An 18,357-nucleotide genomic window follows, 5' to 3' on the forward strand; every position below is an offset into this window, starting at 1 on the left:
CCGCGTTCTTCAACTGCTACGATTCCCCACCTCCGTCATGAAAGTGATTATCCGTTGTGATCGTAGGTCCACTCGATCATTAGATGCCGGAAAATTCTTGTCTGCACGCATCGCCATGGCGTTTGCTAGTCACGAACCGCGATAGAAAATTGTTCACGATCCTCCTTCGATGACGTAACGTGAACTTATCCAAGGACGTGGGACCGTCGAGCGAGCTAAAGCTGCTGGCTATCGATCATCGATAAGTTATCGATATCCCAATATTTTACGATATATCGATAATATCTTTAAGATCATAGGTATATGTATGCATGTCTGAAGAAACGCCATCGCTTCACTGATAGTATTTCAAAATTAAATATATAAGTACTCTTATCACATTAATCTAATCGTTCTTGTTTTTTACATGTCTTTAAAAAAATATTATAATTAAATTTCTCTTATCGATATATCGAATTGTCTAACGTTTCTTCCCTCGAGACGGGTTCATTCCTCGGAAGGATCTGCAACATAAAACATTCGTGTTAGCGACTTAATCGCATAATAGATAACATTGATCATTGATCTTTCAAATATGATCCACGTTACGCATAAATAATCGTGTGCAATAGGAAAGCCTTGTTTACATTTATTCGAACCTAACCTTCGTATGTTTTTTCGATTTTTTTATAGATACGAATGCTTCTGTTACATGAGCGTAATTTGTACCAATTTGCTCGTGATCGTTGCCGTAAGCAACTTGATTATCCACATAGTTTTCATGCAATTATATAAACTGGCATACGAATACATTTGTGGAACAACGTTCGATTAAAAACAATAACGATAGAAAGACAGATACGGTTTGTTAGTCTCCCTGCGAAATAAGAGCTGTTTTCCGTCTCGTGTAACGTGTTTTGTCAATGTAGGTAAGTAGAGTAAACAAGACTCGTGCGGTAGTATGAACGAGCAAGGTCTCACCTTGGCAATACACTCTCGAAAGGTATAAACATAATGCAACCAAACGCAGATTGTGTATCGTATTTTTTTTTAACAGGCTATCGATAAAAGTATTTGGTTGCATTGTCGTTAATACCGGAAAAGGAAAAATATATAATTCCTTTCATCTCGATAGAAAAAGGAAAAACAAAGTTATTTTCACGGTTCACGATCAATTACGCAATTGTTACGTTAATACGTGATAAGATAGTACAAAAAATATCAATTAAGTAATGATTGATACTAATCAATAATGTAATTAAAAATAATTCAGACACGACCAGTGACAGTCCAGTGACATGCGACGAAGTAGACTAAACGTCCATACATTGTAGGTCACTACCTTAACCATTATCTTACAGTAACGGATACAAGGAGGCAGAGTCGAGCAAATTTCATTCGCGAATAAAATAATAAATATCCTAGGTTATTATCTGTTGGAAGTACGTTCGAATGTTAATTCTTAATAATTTTTAATAATTTAGTAATTTAATATACAGGATGTTCGGCCATTCCTGAGAAAAATTTTAATGGAGGATTCTAGAGGCCAAAATAAGACGAAAATCAAGAATACCAATTTGTTGATGGAAGCTTCGTTAAAAAGTTATTAACAATTAAATTCAAAAATTTCAAACCGTTCTGGAAAAATTATGTTCAGTTACGGGGGTCAATTACAATCATTTTTGGTGAATAGACATACCTCCGAAATCCTATCCACTTTCGAGAAAAAAATTCGAGAAGGTGTGAAAGTTTTGGGTGAAAAATAAGACTTTCGAATCGTCTTGGAAAAATTATTTTTAGTTGCAGAGGTCAATTGCAAGCATTTTTGGTCAATAGACATACCCCCGAAATCCTACTCAGTTTCGAGAAAAAAATTCCTTACCGAAAATATCATTTCTGGTTAGAAATGTCTACCCGAATTTTCATGCGAATCTTTAAAACGTCATAACTTCTGAACGGATCGGACGATTTTAATGTTTAAAAAAGCAAACTACGCGTATTTTGATGGAGAATATGTACAAATCGCAAAAATATTTGAAAAGTTGATCCTTGACACCGCAAAATGAGAAAAACCCCATAAAAATGGTCCAATTTTCAAACAGCCATAACTCCTACAATTGTGAATATATTTCAATGAAGCTTTTTTTCTAAGTAGAGCTCATGGGTACCTACAAAAAAGTATTAGACAACTTTTCTGTAGGGCGTCAAACAAAATTACTAAAAATGAAAAACGAATTTTTAAGAAAAATCGACAGGGGTTAGGTGCCTAAATTTTTCGACGAAAATGAAAAGTTTCAAATCGTTCTGAAAAAATTATTTTCGAATCTAGGAGTCAATTACAATTATTTTGGGTGAATAGACATACCCCCGAAATCCTACCCACTTTCTAGAAAAAAATTCAGTACGGCCGGAACTTTAAATGTTAATAACTTTTTAACAAAGCCTCCATCAAGAAATTGATATTCTTGATTTTCGTCTTATTTTGGCCTCTAGAATCCCCCATTAAAATTTTTCCCAGATGTGGCCGAACACCCTGTACAATTTTAATATTAATAACTTATTATTTAATAACTTAAATTTTTAATAATTTAATCTTGCAGGTGCTCAGTATTTACGTAAGTATACTATTACATGTTTGTTTCGAGGGAAGAATATAATTCGTAACAAATATTAATCACGCTTGATAAAAATATTTAATGTTTTTTTAAAATAACAGTTGTTTGAATAAACGTTACGCGGTATGTTAATACATGTATTAATGAACCATCGATATTTTAACACATAATTAATTTAACTAGTATCATTAGTAATGATAATCTCTAATAATACACATTTCTTATTAATAATATAATTAATTCATTTCTCATAATTTTCACGATTCCAGTGATATTTTTCCTTCTATTCATCGTACTTGGTACGTACGTATGTAAATAAATATCTACGTTCTTACTTTGATGCCTGAGAAAGGTGCCATAACAATGAGCGTCCTCCTTTCATTTCCACAGAGACATCTTTGTTTCATAAGATTCCATACCCTTTCGAACATTCCATGAATAATTCTTGGAGCCTTTTCAACGTCATGTAAATATTTCGAAACATACTTTTTTTTAAACATGTATTCGCAATTGTATCAATTGGCTTGATACACAAAAAGTTATAAAAACATTTGCAAATACTATACGTCGAAATGTGCTTACGATAAACGCCAGACTTTCGTTGACTTATTTGGTGCTATTGATTCTTGTTACGCGTATCTTTCTAAAGATAACGTCGCGATCATGATAAAAATATAGTTTCTGATTCGATATCGTAAGCATGCTTCCACGTAAAATTACATAAACATTTACGGAGATCGTACAAATTATTTAGATAATGTTAAGTGAAATTGAAACACAAAGTAATTAAATACTCGCGATGATCGTATTTCTTATATCTATAACGATTATTAAAACGACCTAGTGTTGGCATGAACTAGTATCAAACAATAATTAATAATTTAACAGATCTAACAAAAAGATGTGCTCATCAGCTTGGACTTTCGCTAGTTTGTTCCTCGTTTTCCATTTCATTTAGTCAGATGCGACCTCTATTTCTTATCTCGTAATAGAACTGGTTCATGGGTATTGATAACAGCCCCCATACTAACAATAACATTGTTGTTTCTTAACGTTCGGATTATTTATCGATATCTATGGGTTATACACGTTTAATGCATATTTGGAAAATAATCGTGTCACAAAATATTTAAATATTTCGGTATATAAATACGAGTGACATATTTCATAAAATAAGATGCATACAGTGTGACCGAGCCAGAAAAAAAGCAATGTTATAGCTGATAATATCATCGATAGAGATAATTTATCAAATCCCACCAATCATAGATCGATATACAGGGTGTTCGGCCACCACTGGGAAAAATTTTAATAGGAGATTCTAGAGGCCAAAACAAGACGAAAATCAAGAATATCAATTTGTCGATGGAGGCTTCGTTAAAAAGTTATTAACGTTTAAAGTTCCGCTAGTTCTGAATTTTTTTCTCGAAAATGCGCAGGATTTCGGGGATATGTCTATTCACCAAATATGATTGTAATTGACCCCCACAACCGAAAATAATTTTTCCAAAACGATTTGAATCTTTTTTTTTCCGCCGAAAAATTTCACACCTTTTCGAATTTTTTTCTCGAAAGTGCGTAAGATTTCGGGGGTATGTGTATCCACCAAAAATAATTGTAATTGACCCCCCAAACCGAAAATAATTTTTCCAAAACAATTTGAAATTTTTTTTTTCCGTCGAAAAATTTCACACCTTCCCGAATTTTTTTCTCGAAAGTGCATAAGATTTCGGGGGTATGTCTAATGATAAAAAATGATTGTAATTGACCCCCGCAACCGAAAATAATTTTTCCAGAACGATTTGAAATTTTTGAATTTAATTGTTAATAACATTTTAACGAAACCTCCATCAACAAATTGGTATTCTTGATTTTCGACTTATTTTGGCCTCTAGAATCCCCCATTAAATTATTTCCTAGGAGTGGCCGAACACCCTGTATATGTAGTGTCATAAAAGATTTTAATTATTACTGTTATATCCATTCGATACTATGTAATTTCACGGTTCAAACAATTTTTCAAAATTCCTTGCATTTCTTTTCATACGCCGTGCAATAAAATTTAACAACGACGCTTCGTAGAGCAATGAATTTCATAAACCAATTACGTACGCCATTCATCGTACCAATGATATTCATTTTGATTAAACTCGTGGATCACGTTTCAGAATTCCCCCTTTTTTTCTCCTTGTAAAATAAAAATTCTGTTCTTAACCTATCCTATCCAGTTCTTAAATAGTCGGGGAAAAAATAATTCCCGCGATTCTGTTCGAGTGTGATATCATTCGAAACGCACGTACCATGGACGAGATATTGCAATCAATTTGTAGAAATAATTTGACAAAAAATGCAAGGTCAACACGCAACGGTTTATTAATTACATACGTCTTTGATGAAATTTCCAAATCCGAACCGTAACCTTTTACAACGTTCGTTTCTCTGTAACGCTTCCGATGGCAACTGTTTTGATTTATAGCTAAACAAGTAAGGAAAGTGATCTAAAAAGAAAAGAACACGGTTCGGTCTTGTCACCTTTAAGCTGACCTACTGAACCACGATAATCGTTTATATTTAACGCCAGTACATCGCTATGGATATGCAGTGTCCTCTGGTACATTGCGACAATCATATTCCGACCCCTCGTACATGCGAACATGCACCCACAGTTACGATTATATAATAATTTTAAATAAGTTTCGTGTGGGGCTCCCTAGCTGAGAGGGAAGTGATTGAATGACGGATTTCCTTCGTTTCTAGGACGTTATACATAAATAATAGATGATCTACAGCGCATACAATATATGCATTAACAAGTAATTTGGCATTGAATTAATCTACATTCGTATGTGTTAAACGATGTTATCTACAACAACGGTACCGTTCACTTTTAACAATGAAATGATAAACAAAATTATATAAATCCGCTACATTTCGTCGATTTAGGATATAAGAAAAATTAACTACATTGTGATATGTTTGTTGTGTATATTTCATTGTTTACCGCATGTTCTTTCGAGTACAGTATTTCATTAGTAGAATAATGCATTTATCGCGACTACCGCTGTGTCAAGAAAAATGGCAATTTAATCGCAATTAATGCTTTTGATAGAAAACATATTCAAAAGATATTCGCTTAATGATTATAAAATATAAAACTGCTAATAAACCGATGTATTGATGTTGTTCGAACGTACTATTCGTAAATCGATATTACGCTTAATTTACAACACTTTTTTTTAATAAGGAATAAATTGTTTCGCAAATACATACATTTTGTTTAAATTATATTCTTTGTGGGCGAAATCGCAAGAAATATTTGTTACAATTATAACGTGTATCTTAATATAGTAAGTAGAATGTGTTGCACAAATGTTCACAATCTCTAATACCATAATTTATAATTTCTCAGTATAGATAATAGACTAGAAAAATGGAAATTGTTTCAGTCGGTGATGATAGCTAAATGAATTTGTTTTGCATTGTTCTTCAAATAAAACTTTACGTATATTAAGATAAAAAAAAAAAAAAAAATTAAAACAAAAAAGTACATAATAAAAATACGTTTACGTACTTTTATCGAACATCCCTATTAATCAGTTTTAAATAACCTTATTTTCTCTAATTATGCATTCATAGTTCCTAACAAACCTCGTAAATGTACTAATGCTGTTTTCTTAGATTTTAATGAAAAATGACTTATAATAAGATCTGCATACGCCATGCATTTTTTGTATACAAGTTAACAGTAGCAAGAACAAATAAAAGTTGCATTTTATTCAACAATTATGTATTTTTGCTAGTTGAGATTAAAAACACCTAAAATGAGTAGCAATTAAATATCCCAAACTACCTCCTTGTTTACGTCTACAAAAGGAGTATTTTCATTAATAAAGTAGACCACAACAATAATGTTAAAACAGTTCGTTGAGCAACAACTTCACAAATACACATATTTATATACACATTTCATTAATGTTTAAACTCAATTGGACAAAACATTTAATTAAGAATGCATTTCATAATTTAGTTACTATTTCAATATTTTTTTATTGCATTACAGAAATATCTAATGAAATTGAAACGTTATACTATTTATTTAAACTTTTCGTGCATTACTGGATTTACTTATTACGTTGGAGCAAGAAATAAAGGATTCTTATGATAAATTAAAATAATAAATGAAACTGACAATTTAAATGCTTTCTCATAGATTTGTACATTTAAATAAAAACAATGGAAAAGGTTGTTAAAAATTATGCAAAGTTAATCTACCATTAAGGAATGTAAGGTCAGTAAATAAGAATAGAGGACTCTGTTAAAAATGCGTGGATAATTTATCTGTTTTGTCTTGCATTACTCTTAGAATGTGATTGTACTTTATATATGTGCAAATGCATTTTTTTTACCATACACAAAATTTTAATTATTAAACAATTTGCAACGTATCACTTCGGCTAGGACTGCTGGAAGACATAAATACATATATAATTTTATGTTAAATTATAAGAAAAAAATCATGTCTTTTACATACATATTGATCGCACACAAAAATCCTGTCATCGTATGAGTAACTGTACGTGATTTGTAATATGGGTATTAAAAGTTTCTATTTTTGTAAACATATATCAGCAAAACAAAGAATTTTTTTCAAAGGATTCAATACTTTATTTGAAATTAAGCTTCTTTATGCTGTTCGCTGGATAATATGAATACCACTATCTGTATGCACAGGTGAAGACAATTCACCGACTTTAAGGGCAAATGCTGCTTGTTCAAAAGGCTTTTGCATTGCACCTCGACTAAATGGTCCCAAGTCCCCGCCTCGTTTAGCCGAACTACAATCGCTATATTTTGAAGCAAGTTCGGCGAACGTTGCTTTTCCAGATACAATTTGTTCTCTGTAAGCTAAGTTCATAAACACAAGAACATTAATTTATGAAAAATGACCAATGCACATAATGAAGTACGTTCTAATAAAATAATACAAAAATATCAATAATCAATAACTTACATTTAATAAGTTCAAGAGCTTCTTCCTTTGATCTTGTAATATTTTCTTCTCGCCAAGAAGATGGCCGCCTAGAACTTGAATGTTTTACCAATAAATGAGAACATTGAACTTCTTCAGGACCATCTCCTTTATTATTTCCAGATGGATCGGCAGGTTTGTCTGGCCTATCCCACTGACTTTCCTTAGTATAAATATTTAAATAATAGTGCTGTCCTATAAAAAAAATATTTAATAATACGACTATTTCAAATTTCTGTCTATATATGTTTCTAGATTCTGTACATTACGATTATATTAAAAATATTAAACTTACATTGTAACATCAATAAAATATATACTATGATAAGACAGTTCGGAATACAAAAGAAAGTTTACGAAAACCAAATTACCAAAATAACGACTATAATGTAATAATTTCCCTCTAAATTTCCAAAATGATTTAAATTTTGACAATAAAACGAAACCACGTTAAGTTGTACAAATTATTGTCAAATATCAGTGAAACAAAGTACATAATGACAGAAATGTTACGATTTCGTCGTAATTGCATTTATAATAACATTTTAAGTAGCATAATATTAGTTATACGAAAAAATGCCGGCCCACACTATTGACTGCACGGCACAAAGATGTGACTTGCAAGGTAAAGTAATTACAATTATAAAAAATAGTTACGTCAAAATGTATTTCTACGCTATTTATCAATTATTAAATACGAATTATCTTACCGGTAGACCTGCTTAAACGTTTTTCCCAACCCGCTGGAAGCTCTTCGTCCGCCATTGTTATCCAATATTTTTCTACTCTTGACTCACGTCAAACACATCGAACACGTTTTCACGGTATCTAGTTATGTACTAATATTAATCCTTTCAGGTTAAGCAACGTTAACGACGATAATAATATCACTAACATCTTTTCAGTAGTTACACTCTAGAGGAACTAGATGAAAATTTGCAAAACGTAGTTTAAAGACTAATTTTCACGTGGCAATACGAGCCATGAGAATTTTTCCTATCATTTTTTGACAGCAGTAATAGCCTTTGCAGACTTTTTCACGTACAGTTTGATCTCATGACATTTATTTGGTTAATTTTCAATCTTCAATGATATTCTTCTCACGTACAATTCAAGACACTTGTCTAGTTACTTTAGTTACTTTTCAATCCTCGATAATCTTCACTCCATACATTTTATAAATATAAATCAATTGTTATAAATATATAAATATATATATAAACAAAATGTCAAGAAGCTAATCATTTGTTACAGGGAGCTACAATCTTAGTTTCATGACACTTATACAATAATATATGTTTCTGGTTATCTATTAAAATGTTCTTCACTTCGAGTTTCGCTTCTATTTTAGTCGACATTGTTACGAAATTTCAAAACTACCTTCACACACTAGCATAACTGAACCTAATACCACATTCACGATATGCACCTACTCCATGTTATTTTACTCAAATGTAAACATTAAAATTCCTTCGTTAATAAAATTGTAAATATACTTAAGATGAAAGTAGAATCAAACATGCCTACAATATTCTTGTTTACTCGTTTTTTTACGTATTTGTGATTCTATATTTATGTTTGGCATACGTACTTTAATCTGACATTTGCTCGAATCGAAAATGAAAGCATAACACACGATTGATTATAGCGTTATCAAAGAATGTTAATCACAAATTATAATCTATTATCAAAATTTATACAAATTTATTTATTCAAATATGACGCAAGAATAATACCGAATTTTTAAGGTTAAACCATTCCATTCGTTTTAACCTACAAAAACAAAATTTCGACGATGACAAAAATAAGTACGTGTGAAATCTTCAATCAAATTGATAAAAAGTACTTTAGACTTTATGTTGAATGGCTTGATTTGTCACACTTCAAAGTAATATTGTTCGAACCATCAATGCCACCGCTAATTGGTGAGGTTTGTACGCAATTTATTTTGACAAACTTTTATATTTTTTAGTAATTCACGAATCTTTTTTTAATAAGAACAATTTGGCATTGTAGATGAATATCAATGACATAAATTACTTTTGCGACGAATTATCTAAATCGACCGACGAATATCTTCAGGAGGTAGAGAGAATACTTTGTGGCAAGGATAAAGAGATTCAATTTTTTATTCAAAACACAGCACTAGAATGGAAGAAAAAAATATGGACTCGTGGAAGAATTGAGTTGCGTTCCGATTTAAATGTTGACATTATTTCGGAACATTTTCAACGATCATTAAAATTTTATCAAAGTATACAAGAAAAATTGACTCTGTTAGAAAAAGAAAATAAAAATTTAATGGACATAAAAGATAAATTATGTTCGGATATAGAACAAATGACAAATGTTAAAACTAATATAGAGCAAAATCTTTATAAAAGGTTCGTGCTAATTTTAAATTCAAAAAAGAAGAAAATAAGAGAATTAGAAAATGCAATAAAAACAAAACAAGGTACAAAAGATTCAATATTCGATGTATGCACGGATGAAAGCGCAGAATCGGACTCGGAAGATAGTAAAATAAATAAGGACAGAATACATACCAAAGATCAAAAAGAAAAGACTATTGATAATAAGAATGCGAAAATTAAAAGATCAAATTCTCTTAGAAATACAGATTGCATAGTCAATGACGAAATAAGTCATATAACATCTACCTCTAAAAATTTGACAACTGAAAAGAATGAAAACACGAATGAACAGCAAACTTGTGTTGTTGGAACCAGGATCTCAAGAAATTGGAGTTTTATTGAAAATGACTCGGAGGAAGAGTTATTTTCGCAAGAATAGAATTATACATAAATTTGAAATGTTTAATACAAATAATGCAATCAACGATAGAAAACTTATTACTTACATTTTGTAAGTAGATCAGTGATTTAATTCTTACCTATTGAAATGATTTATTAGTCAAAGTATGTTTACTTAATGAATTGTGTATATAAAATATATTTAAAGTACATTGTATCATGAAAATGACAAATGTCTAATTTCTAAATAAAGTGATTTACTGTAGGATTCACAATCTTTATTTTTGGTTCAACAATATAAATTTAAACTGAATGTGTTTAAATCTCATAGAGAGAAAAATAAAATATGGTACTAAATGGAGACTATTTTACTGTTATCCTGTATATCAAAATTATACACAGAACTTTCTTAATACATTTCTATTTGTTGGTTTGTTCAGTACTTATTAACTTAGCACAAATTTGTTAAACATAGATATAAAAACTCTCATGGCTGGCATAAATGTGTAATAATTCTTATATTTAGTTCTCTTTAATAAAATAAATATATTATATTTTAACTACTTGATATTCTTCAGAATTAATCAAAATAATTTGTGCAAAGTTAGTATGTAATTAAACAAAATTTGGAATTCATAAATTTATACATATATACATGTATCCAAATAAATGGAACAGAGAATACATGTATACTGCTTATTAATAATGCTTAATTGCCTTTTTTTTTTATACATTTATATATATTTAACTTTCATTGTCATCTATGGGACACGTTTCAAAAAGTTTGACAAATCGTGTTTTCGAAAAAGAGAGATAATAATACAGCAAAAGGTGAAGATATAAAAGAAGAATACTGACTCTACTTATGTTTTCGAAGGTTGTTCCATTCAATATATTTCTCTTTCTTGACAATTCAGTTATGAATTTTGAGCGTAATTTCTTCTTATCCGAATCACCAAATATTTTCTACTGCACAATAGTTACAAATAGCATTGTTACTTACGTGTACAGAACATTATTGATATTCTTCATTGTTACAAATTGTTATTACATTGTTCTACTACATAATAATTCTTACTTTGATATTAAATGTTCTTCTGGTGTTTGACAATTTTGGCAAATCAGTTATATTTTCTGTAGCAGAAAGAACTGTAGTAAGTAAATCTTTTTTAAAAAACATTTGAAATTAAAAAATGGTAAATTTCTTCATCGACCAAAATAAGTTAACAAATAACAATGTCAAGGCTTACTTAAGGTATAACATTTTAATTTTGTACCGTTTCTTGGTATTATTAGTTTTTTAAATTTTGCTGGCGTGTACTGTGTTTGCGGAAAATTTCTGATGCCAATTCCTATTGGGTGATTAAGGTCTTGCTATTGTTTCCAAAAATAAACATAATGATAATACTATCTACATAAAATTTACAACATAACCGAAAATTGTATTTTTCGAAGCATTTTGATGCTATAAAAAACACATTTATATCCTCATTCTTACTTTGTTTCTCATGTTTTCTATGTCTATTAAATTTCCATTGAATTCTAAAATCATAATTATAGGGACAAGAATAAATTCGTAAACACAAGCTTTCCATTCGAAAAAATTTAAATTACCTTTCGATGGACAACAGAATTGTTTACGACATTTTCTTTTTGTCGGTGCTACATCTGTAATATCTGAATCCTTCAAATTACAAATTTAATATGTTAATAAATTCGAAATGTTTAATCGAAAGACTCAATATGACAATACAATTTACCAATTTAACCTGAGGTACACAAACGCAACCTTTACCGCCACGTAATCGTGCCTTAGAATTCGCTTCAATAGGAATAATGAAAATAATTAAAGTACTAGATTATTAAAATTATACGTCTCTTCGATAGAATTGCATATTAATAAAACTACACGAATACTTTTTATAATTAATATCATGTAAGTATATATCGACATTTAGCAAACAAAAAATTCAATGAAATAAACAGGCATGTAAATATAGTTTGAGGTTGAATTATACTACGCTTTGTACAATCCACAGCAAGATTATCGCGCGATTTATAAACTCCACTTTTTAAAACTGTTCTCGCGCATTGTTGACTGTCTTGTAGTTTACGAACCATTAAGTATTAATAAATTCACATGACTATAGAGAAGTAAAAATGATTGGTACGTTAATGTTAATCATCCTTTTTACTTATCTTTTGATACGCCTTCCACTGAAAACGCTACGATCGACATTTGTTTCTACGTTTTGATTTCAACGATATTAAGCTTTTATTACATACATGAGACTCTTACGATGAGATTTTATGTGGCAGCCATTTGTCGGCAATTCGATGACGCAGCCTATAGCGACATTCTGGGAATTCTTTCTAGATGTAACTCTTATTTTTAATAGTTGGTAAAAAAGCACTATCAGATGTGTGGGAATAACGAGACTAAGGAAATTAAAATGTCTTTGTTAAACGATAACAATAATTTCGACATCCTGTGCAATCCCGAATAGGACTAGGACCTTCTTCCTCGGCGGAACTAAACAATATGGCGACACGCTGGGACAATTTCTCAGCTCTGCCACGCCACCTATGTTAGTAGCGGTAAACTCTGGTCACCACCGATGAAATTTAAATATTTTTTTAATTATATTCCTCAAATTTGTGATTTAAAAAAAACAGGAAAATAGGTATTATTATAAATATTACCTATTTTTATAAATTTAATAGGAAAATTAATTTACCCATACCCGCGCCACGAGACTCGGTGCAAACAAAGTTGGGGGCGATATTCCAATAAATTTTCTTAAATAACATTGGAATACAAGCTACAAATAAAATGACGAAATGAATTTACATATAAAATTATTAACACACATTATTATTAAAATAGAATTTTATGCAATACAAATTGTTCTTCTGATTAACTATATATTTGATAAAGTTGCTCATTATAAATTACTCTAAGAATACTTAAAATATATATATGTATATATGCTATATCAAATATATGTAAATATATCGCCTGTATTTGATGTAGAAACTTCTTCAATAAAATTGTAATTTATATATATATAAATTACTAGCATAAACCACAAACTTGAGGATTGTAATTAAAACAATGTTTGTTAAATTAAACTTATCGTGACGCAGACGAACTATATCGACACAAACATTAGTGTTATTTAATATTTATTTAAGATATATTTTGTATTATTATTTTTGCCGATTTAACGAGCACGATTTATTGCGTATTATTTTTTTTTTACGACAGTAACGATAACACGAGATTATAAATTACGAAATTTTAGATATAACGAGACCCGATTTCGCGTATTCTCTATTAATATTATCATTGCAGATTGTATTCGTGAATTGAGTAAAGAATATAACTAAATATATGCGCACATACTTTCAAATATACTGTCTAAAGTAAATTAACAAGTGCGTAAATAGTATAATACAATAAATTCCGATTATTAGTTTGTAATTTTATGCGATTTAACTACCAATGAATGATACATTAAATGAAATCTTTGTTATTTGCTGGTGACCTTTGCGTGTATTAACATAGTACTGACCTTTGGCCCTGTAATGAAAAGTAATCAGTCGACATATATTTGCAAAAATGGTTTTTCGTTAGTTTTACGAAACGTTGGATTAATAGTTCCGTTGATTTAAGTAGCTGGCAACACATATTATATGCTTTTAGAAGATTTTTATCGGTTTCGTTTTATTACTAATTGATGGTATATTGTATATTCAAAGTGTCGCAAAATTTAGTGTTTCGTCATTGTAAACACTTCTTATATTGGCTTTCTTGGTAATGTTTTTCAGTGCTTTTGTATCTGTTGTGACATTGACAGCTATGTTACCCCAAATATGTTTTTTTGGCAGATCTTTTAATCTACGTGGAGCATAGATTAATTATATTCTATTGGGAACATCTTCACGAAATATGGATAGCACGGCAGTGAGTAATGGATCTTATTTCCAATGAAAAAAACAACGATTTCCCTAACCTAATACGACACATTAATTTATCATATTGTATTGTTTTCTATTTTATCCGTGTTTATATGTAAATTTTTACTCGTACATAATACATATATATTTTTTTCACAAAAATTTTTATTATACAAATGTTACTACTACTTTACACATTTATGTAAATATTATTGAATATCGTTCATAGAAAAATAAATTGATCCACCAAAAATTTAAACAGCTATGCCTTTATGTAATAATGTACTCATACATGTCGTATTATAATTTTAGGGAATAATACGTTCCATATATTGGGGATTTGTAGACAGCTTAAGGGGAGCCATTGTCTTATTTTATATGGACAAACATATAAATGAAAAATTACACAAACAACCTTCTTCTAAATTAGAAATTTATGGAAAAGATACTGTAGTCGTGCATAATCCCCCGAGGCATTACAATCAATTAAGGTAAGAAGGGAAACAAACTTTTGAAACTTTGGTAGTACGTAAATTATGAAATTTATGATGCATTTTCAGAAAGTCAAAAGTGTTAAAAAGAACAGTTCAATGTTGCGCATTAAACGGTGGTGTATTTTGGGCGAGTATATCTATCTTTGAATGCGGTCTGCTTCCACTTCTCAAGTACTTATTGACCATTATATTTGGCCACTCACCGGGTATGGGAATGACTGTTTGGTCTTGGACGAAACCATTTTTATCATTGACATTTGGCACTGTATGGGTGCTACCATTATTTCTACTTAGTAGGGTAGTTAACTGTTTATGGTTTCAGGTACGAGTTATTTCCTATAAATATGCAAACCTTTGGTTATTAATTGTCAAAGGGATTAACGTCAAATCTTATATATCTATTAATCGTCTAGGACATTGCAGACAGTGCTTATAGATATAGACAAGGAAGGCCGTTACTTTTGTCTAGTATGAGCAAACTGGTAGCAGATACACTTTTCAGCATAGTGGTTCAAGCATTATTTTTGGGCCAAGGAATGTTGGTATCTAGGATTCCCATACCTCTTGTAGGCGACATCCTAGCCCTTGTACATATGTGCCTCTTATATGCTCTCTATGCTTTTGAATACAAGTGGTTCAATATGGGTTGGGAGTTGCATAAACGATTGAGCTTCATCGAGAGTAATTGGCCGTATTTTGTGGGTTTTGGTCTACCCTTAGCAGTACTTACCCAACTACCCAATTCGTATGTAATAAGGTAATCGATTATATTTAATTTAATCGTTGCTCTATGAAAAGAATTTGTAAGACTTAAAATTGGTATTTCAGTGGCTGTGTATTTTCTATATTATTCCCAGTATTTATTGTAAGTGGAAACGAAGCGGAACCGGTGACCGGTGTATGGTACATATTTTGATTTCACATACGAATTGCGTGTAATTTGGATAAACAATTTAACTATGTAACGTTTACTATATTGTTTCAGTGATTACCCGCTAAACCTGTTTTCGCCGGTAATTGCTATTGCAAATACGCTTTTCAATAAAACAATCGGACCAGTGAATAGACGGTGACAATGCAAAATATAATCTGCAAACACATTTGGAATAATAAATGTAGTAATAAACTGTTTTTCAGGTTTTTACATATTTTTTTATTTTTCATTAGTCGTATAGTTAGTTCATTCTCTTGCATAATAAAATCATTGAGAATATAATTTTTATTTTACGTGTGACTGCAAACGAAGTTTAAGGCATAATTTATATATCATAAATTGTTGTAAATATAGGTACATTCACGAATTGCAAATACGAATAAAAAAGTAGTAAGTTATTATATTAACAAGAATGCATAGAAAGTCCACAGATTTGTTAACATTTATGAAATAAGTATACATGTTCCTTGCTGTATTATATTGTACTAGATCAAAATTCAAAATTTTATACATTTCTATTAATCATTACATTGTACAGAATTAATATGCGTAAATATACAATTTAAAATTATTGTTGAATAAAAGTTTGCACAGTTTTATTAAAATGAACGTAAAGACAAAAAAAAGTAAGTCCAGCTATTTCTATTACTGTATAAATACACGTGAACGGTAATATAGATAAGATGCAAAAAGGAATGCGAGTAACTATATCGTTTTAACGCATATATATTTTATATGTATTTACTAAACTTGACGAATGTACTTGAAAATTTTGTTGCGAGAGAATTTATTATCCTGTTTTATAGTTTTGAAATATGAAATTTTATTTAACTGCAACTAGTCAATTTTAAGACTCTTGAATTGTAACTTTTTGATGACAATGTTTATTAAAAAAAAAGTTTACGATTATAAGGAAAGTCAATGTATTTAATTATATTATTCACATGATAGTAAAGATTGTATAAAATAACAAAATATAAACCACGTACTCGTACTAAACTAATTTATAAGTAATATTTCTTTGAAATATATGATTTTGTGCTAATTAATGTAATTAAATTTGTAATATGTCGATTATGTATGTACTTGTAAGATTATGTCTTTAAAATAATTATTATTTTATTGATTATTCTAATTGTATTTGTATAGTAAATCCTCGAAAGGGGTTATTGCAAAAATAGTATCGATATTAAACATTTTTATGAACTATTATATTAGAACTATTCTTTTCTATATAGTTCCCTACAACAGACCCAACCCTGACCTTACATCCTTTTTTTTTCATAAAATTTCTAAATATTCTTCACCAGAATACGCGATCTTTGCATTTTGAAACATTAAAATCCTTCAATCCGTTCAGAAGTTATGTTTTAAAGATACGCAAGAAATTTCAAGCGAACATTTCTAGCCACGCAGTATATTTTCAATAAAGAATTTTTTTCTCGAAAGTGCGTAGGATTTATGTCTATTCACAAAAAATGATTGTAATTGACCCCCGCAACCGAAAATAATTTTTTTAGAACGATTGGAAATTTTTTAATTTTGTCGAATTTCACACTTTCTCGAATTTTTTTTCTCGAAAGTGGGTAGGAATTTGGGGGTATATATAATGACCAAAAATGATTGTAATTGACCCCCACAAGCGGAAATAATTTTTCCAGTATGATATGAAATTTTTTAATTTAATTTTTTAATAACTTTTTAACGAACCCACAATTAAGGAATTGATATTCTTGATTTTCGTCTTATTTCGGCCTCTAGAATTTCCCATTAAAATTTTTCCCTGCATAATTATGGAAATACTTGGTAGTCTATTGTTACAGTGTAATTTGTTAACAATTCTTTGCAATATAAACTGTTACGTACAATATCGCTTCATCGTGTTATTAAAGAACCTTTATGTAAATCCGTATCTTCAAAACCGATCAATAATGGATCGATAAAAGTCTTCATAATTGTTAATCTGACTAAAGATCGGGAGAATAATGAGCAGTTTTCCTTGGCAATGGCTTTTCTCGGATCGACAATGAACAAAACAGCCTTGACATTAATATTCCAGATCCTTTAGCAGCATTAAACCATCAATGCAATATTGTTACCCTACCATAACACTAACGTAAGACACGTTACGGAACGAGGATTTGTAGATTTAGATAAACTTTTATTGATTTCCATATGGATTAACAAGGATTCTGTTTTCGCGTTACAGCACGTTCTCATTCCTTCTATTTTTATTCTAATTACAATTATACCCTAGTACAATGATATGGAAAACTGTTTCTCCCAAAAACGCGTCTAAAATTTCTGAAATGCGTTGAAAACTTATTCAAACCTTTATTAGGTATTTTTGTTTATTTTTACGAATCGAAGTAAAGTAGCTTTGCACACATATGTTCCAATATTTTACTCGAAGAAAGAATACGGACGAAGATAATAATCGTTCTTCGTAAAATTATATATTTTTTATAATTCATATGATAGTAATATGGAAAATAAATTTCTTTTAAAAGATGTATTGTTTCTCCGTAGTCGTTAATTTTTATAGTTGGCCGTGCGTTATGTGTCACGTGTCGAGCTGCTTATACAAATAGTC

The 18,357-nt window shown here is 30.1% G+C and overlaps 3 protein-coding genes across 5 annotated transcripts; 2 read left to right on the forward strand and 1 right to left on the reverse strand.

The window, feature by feature from the left end:
- Nucleotides 1-5,565: 5,565 nt before the first annotated feature.
- LOC143344057 (peptidyl-prolyl cis-trans isomerase NIMA-interacting 1) lies at nt 5,566-8,704 on the reverse strand. The gene is made up of 3 exons (XM_076769652.1): nt 8,334-8,704; nt 7,606-7,818; nt 5,566-7,499 (listed from the first exon to the last, which is right to left on the reverse strand). Exons 1-3 carry the CDS (start codon nt 8,386-8,388, stop codon nt 7,279-7,281), a joined length of 489 nt encoding a protein of 162 aa, XP_076625767.1. The 5' UTR covers nt 8,389-8,704; the 3' UTR covers nt 5,566-7,278.
- Nucleotides 8,705-9,410: 706 nt separating this feature from the next.
- On the forward strand, nt 9,411-10,416 carry LOC143344055 (uncharacterized). 2 transcript variants are annotated; one of them, XM_076769649.1, is made up of 2 exons: nt 9,411-9,548; nt 9,640-10,416. In XM_076769649.1, exon 2 carries the CDS (start codon nt 9,640-9,642, stop codon nt 10,414-10,416), a length of 777 nt encoding a protein of 258 aa, XP_076625764.1. In that variant the 5' UTR covers nt 9,411-9,548. The 2 variants fall into 2 exon arrangements, with proteins under 2 accessions (XP_076625764.1, XP_076625763.1); XM_076769648.1 differs by having other exon boundaries at nt 9,419-9,553.
- A 3,533-nt stretch (nt 10,417-13,949) lies between these two features.
- Tank (EI24 domain-containing protein tank) lies at nt 13,950-16,975 on the forward strand. 2 transcript variants are annotated; one of them, XM_076769647.1, is made up of 7 exons: nt 13,950-14,193; nt 14,268-14,343; nt 14,649-14,827; nt 14,897-15,152; nt 15,244-15,587; nt 15,659-15,733; nt 15,816-16,975. In XM_076769647.1, the coding sequence occupies exons 2-7, from the start codon at nt 14,329-14,331 to the stop codon at nt 15,901-15,903; spliced, it is 957 nt and encodes a 318-aa protein (XP_076625762.1). In that variant the 5' UTR covers nt 13,950-14,193; nt 14,268-14,328; the 3' UTR covers nt 15,904-16,975. The 2 variants fall into 2 exon arrangements, with proteins under 2 accessions (XP_076625762.1, XP_076625761.1); XM_076769646.1 differs by lacking the exon at nt 13,950-14,193 and having other exon boundaries at nt 14,200-14,343.
- The last annotated feature ends 1,382 nt before the right edge of the window (nt 16,976-18,357 follow it).

The sequence above is a fragment of the Colletes latitarsis genome, chromosome 7 (assembly GCF_051014445.1).
Source record: "Colletes latitarsis isolate SP2378_abdomen chromosome 7, iyColLati1, whole genome shotgun sequence".
Classification (NCBI taxonomy): Eukaryota; Metazoa; Arthropoda; class Insecta; order Hymenoptera; family Colletidae; genus Colletes; species Colletes latitarsis.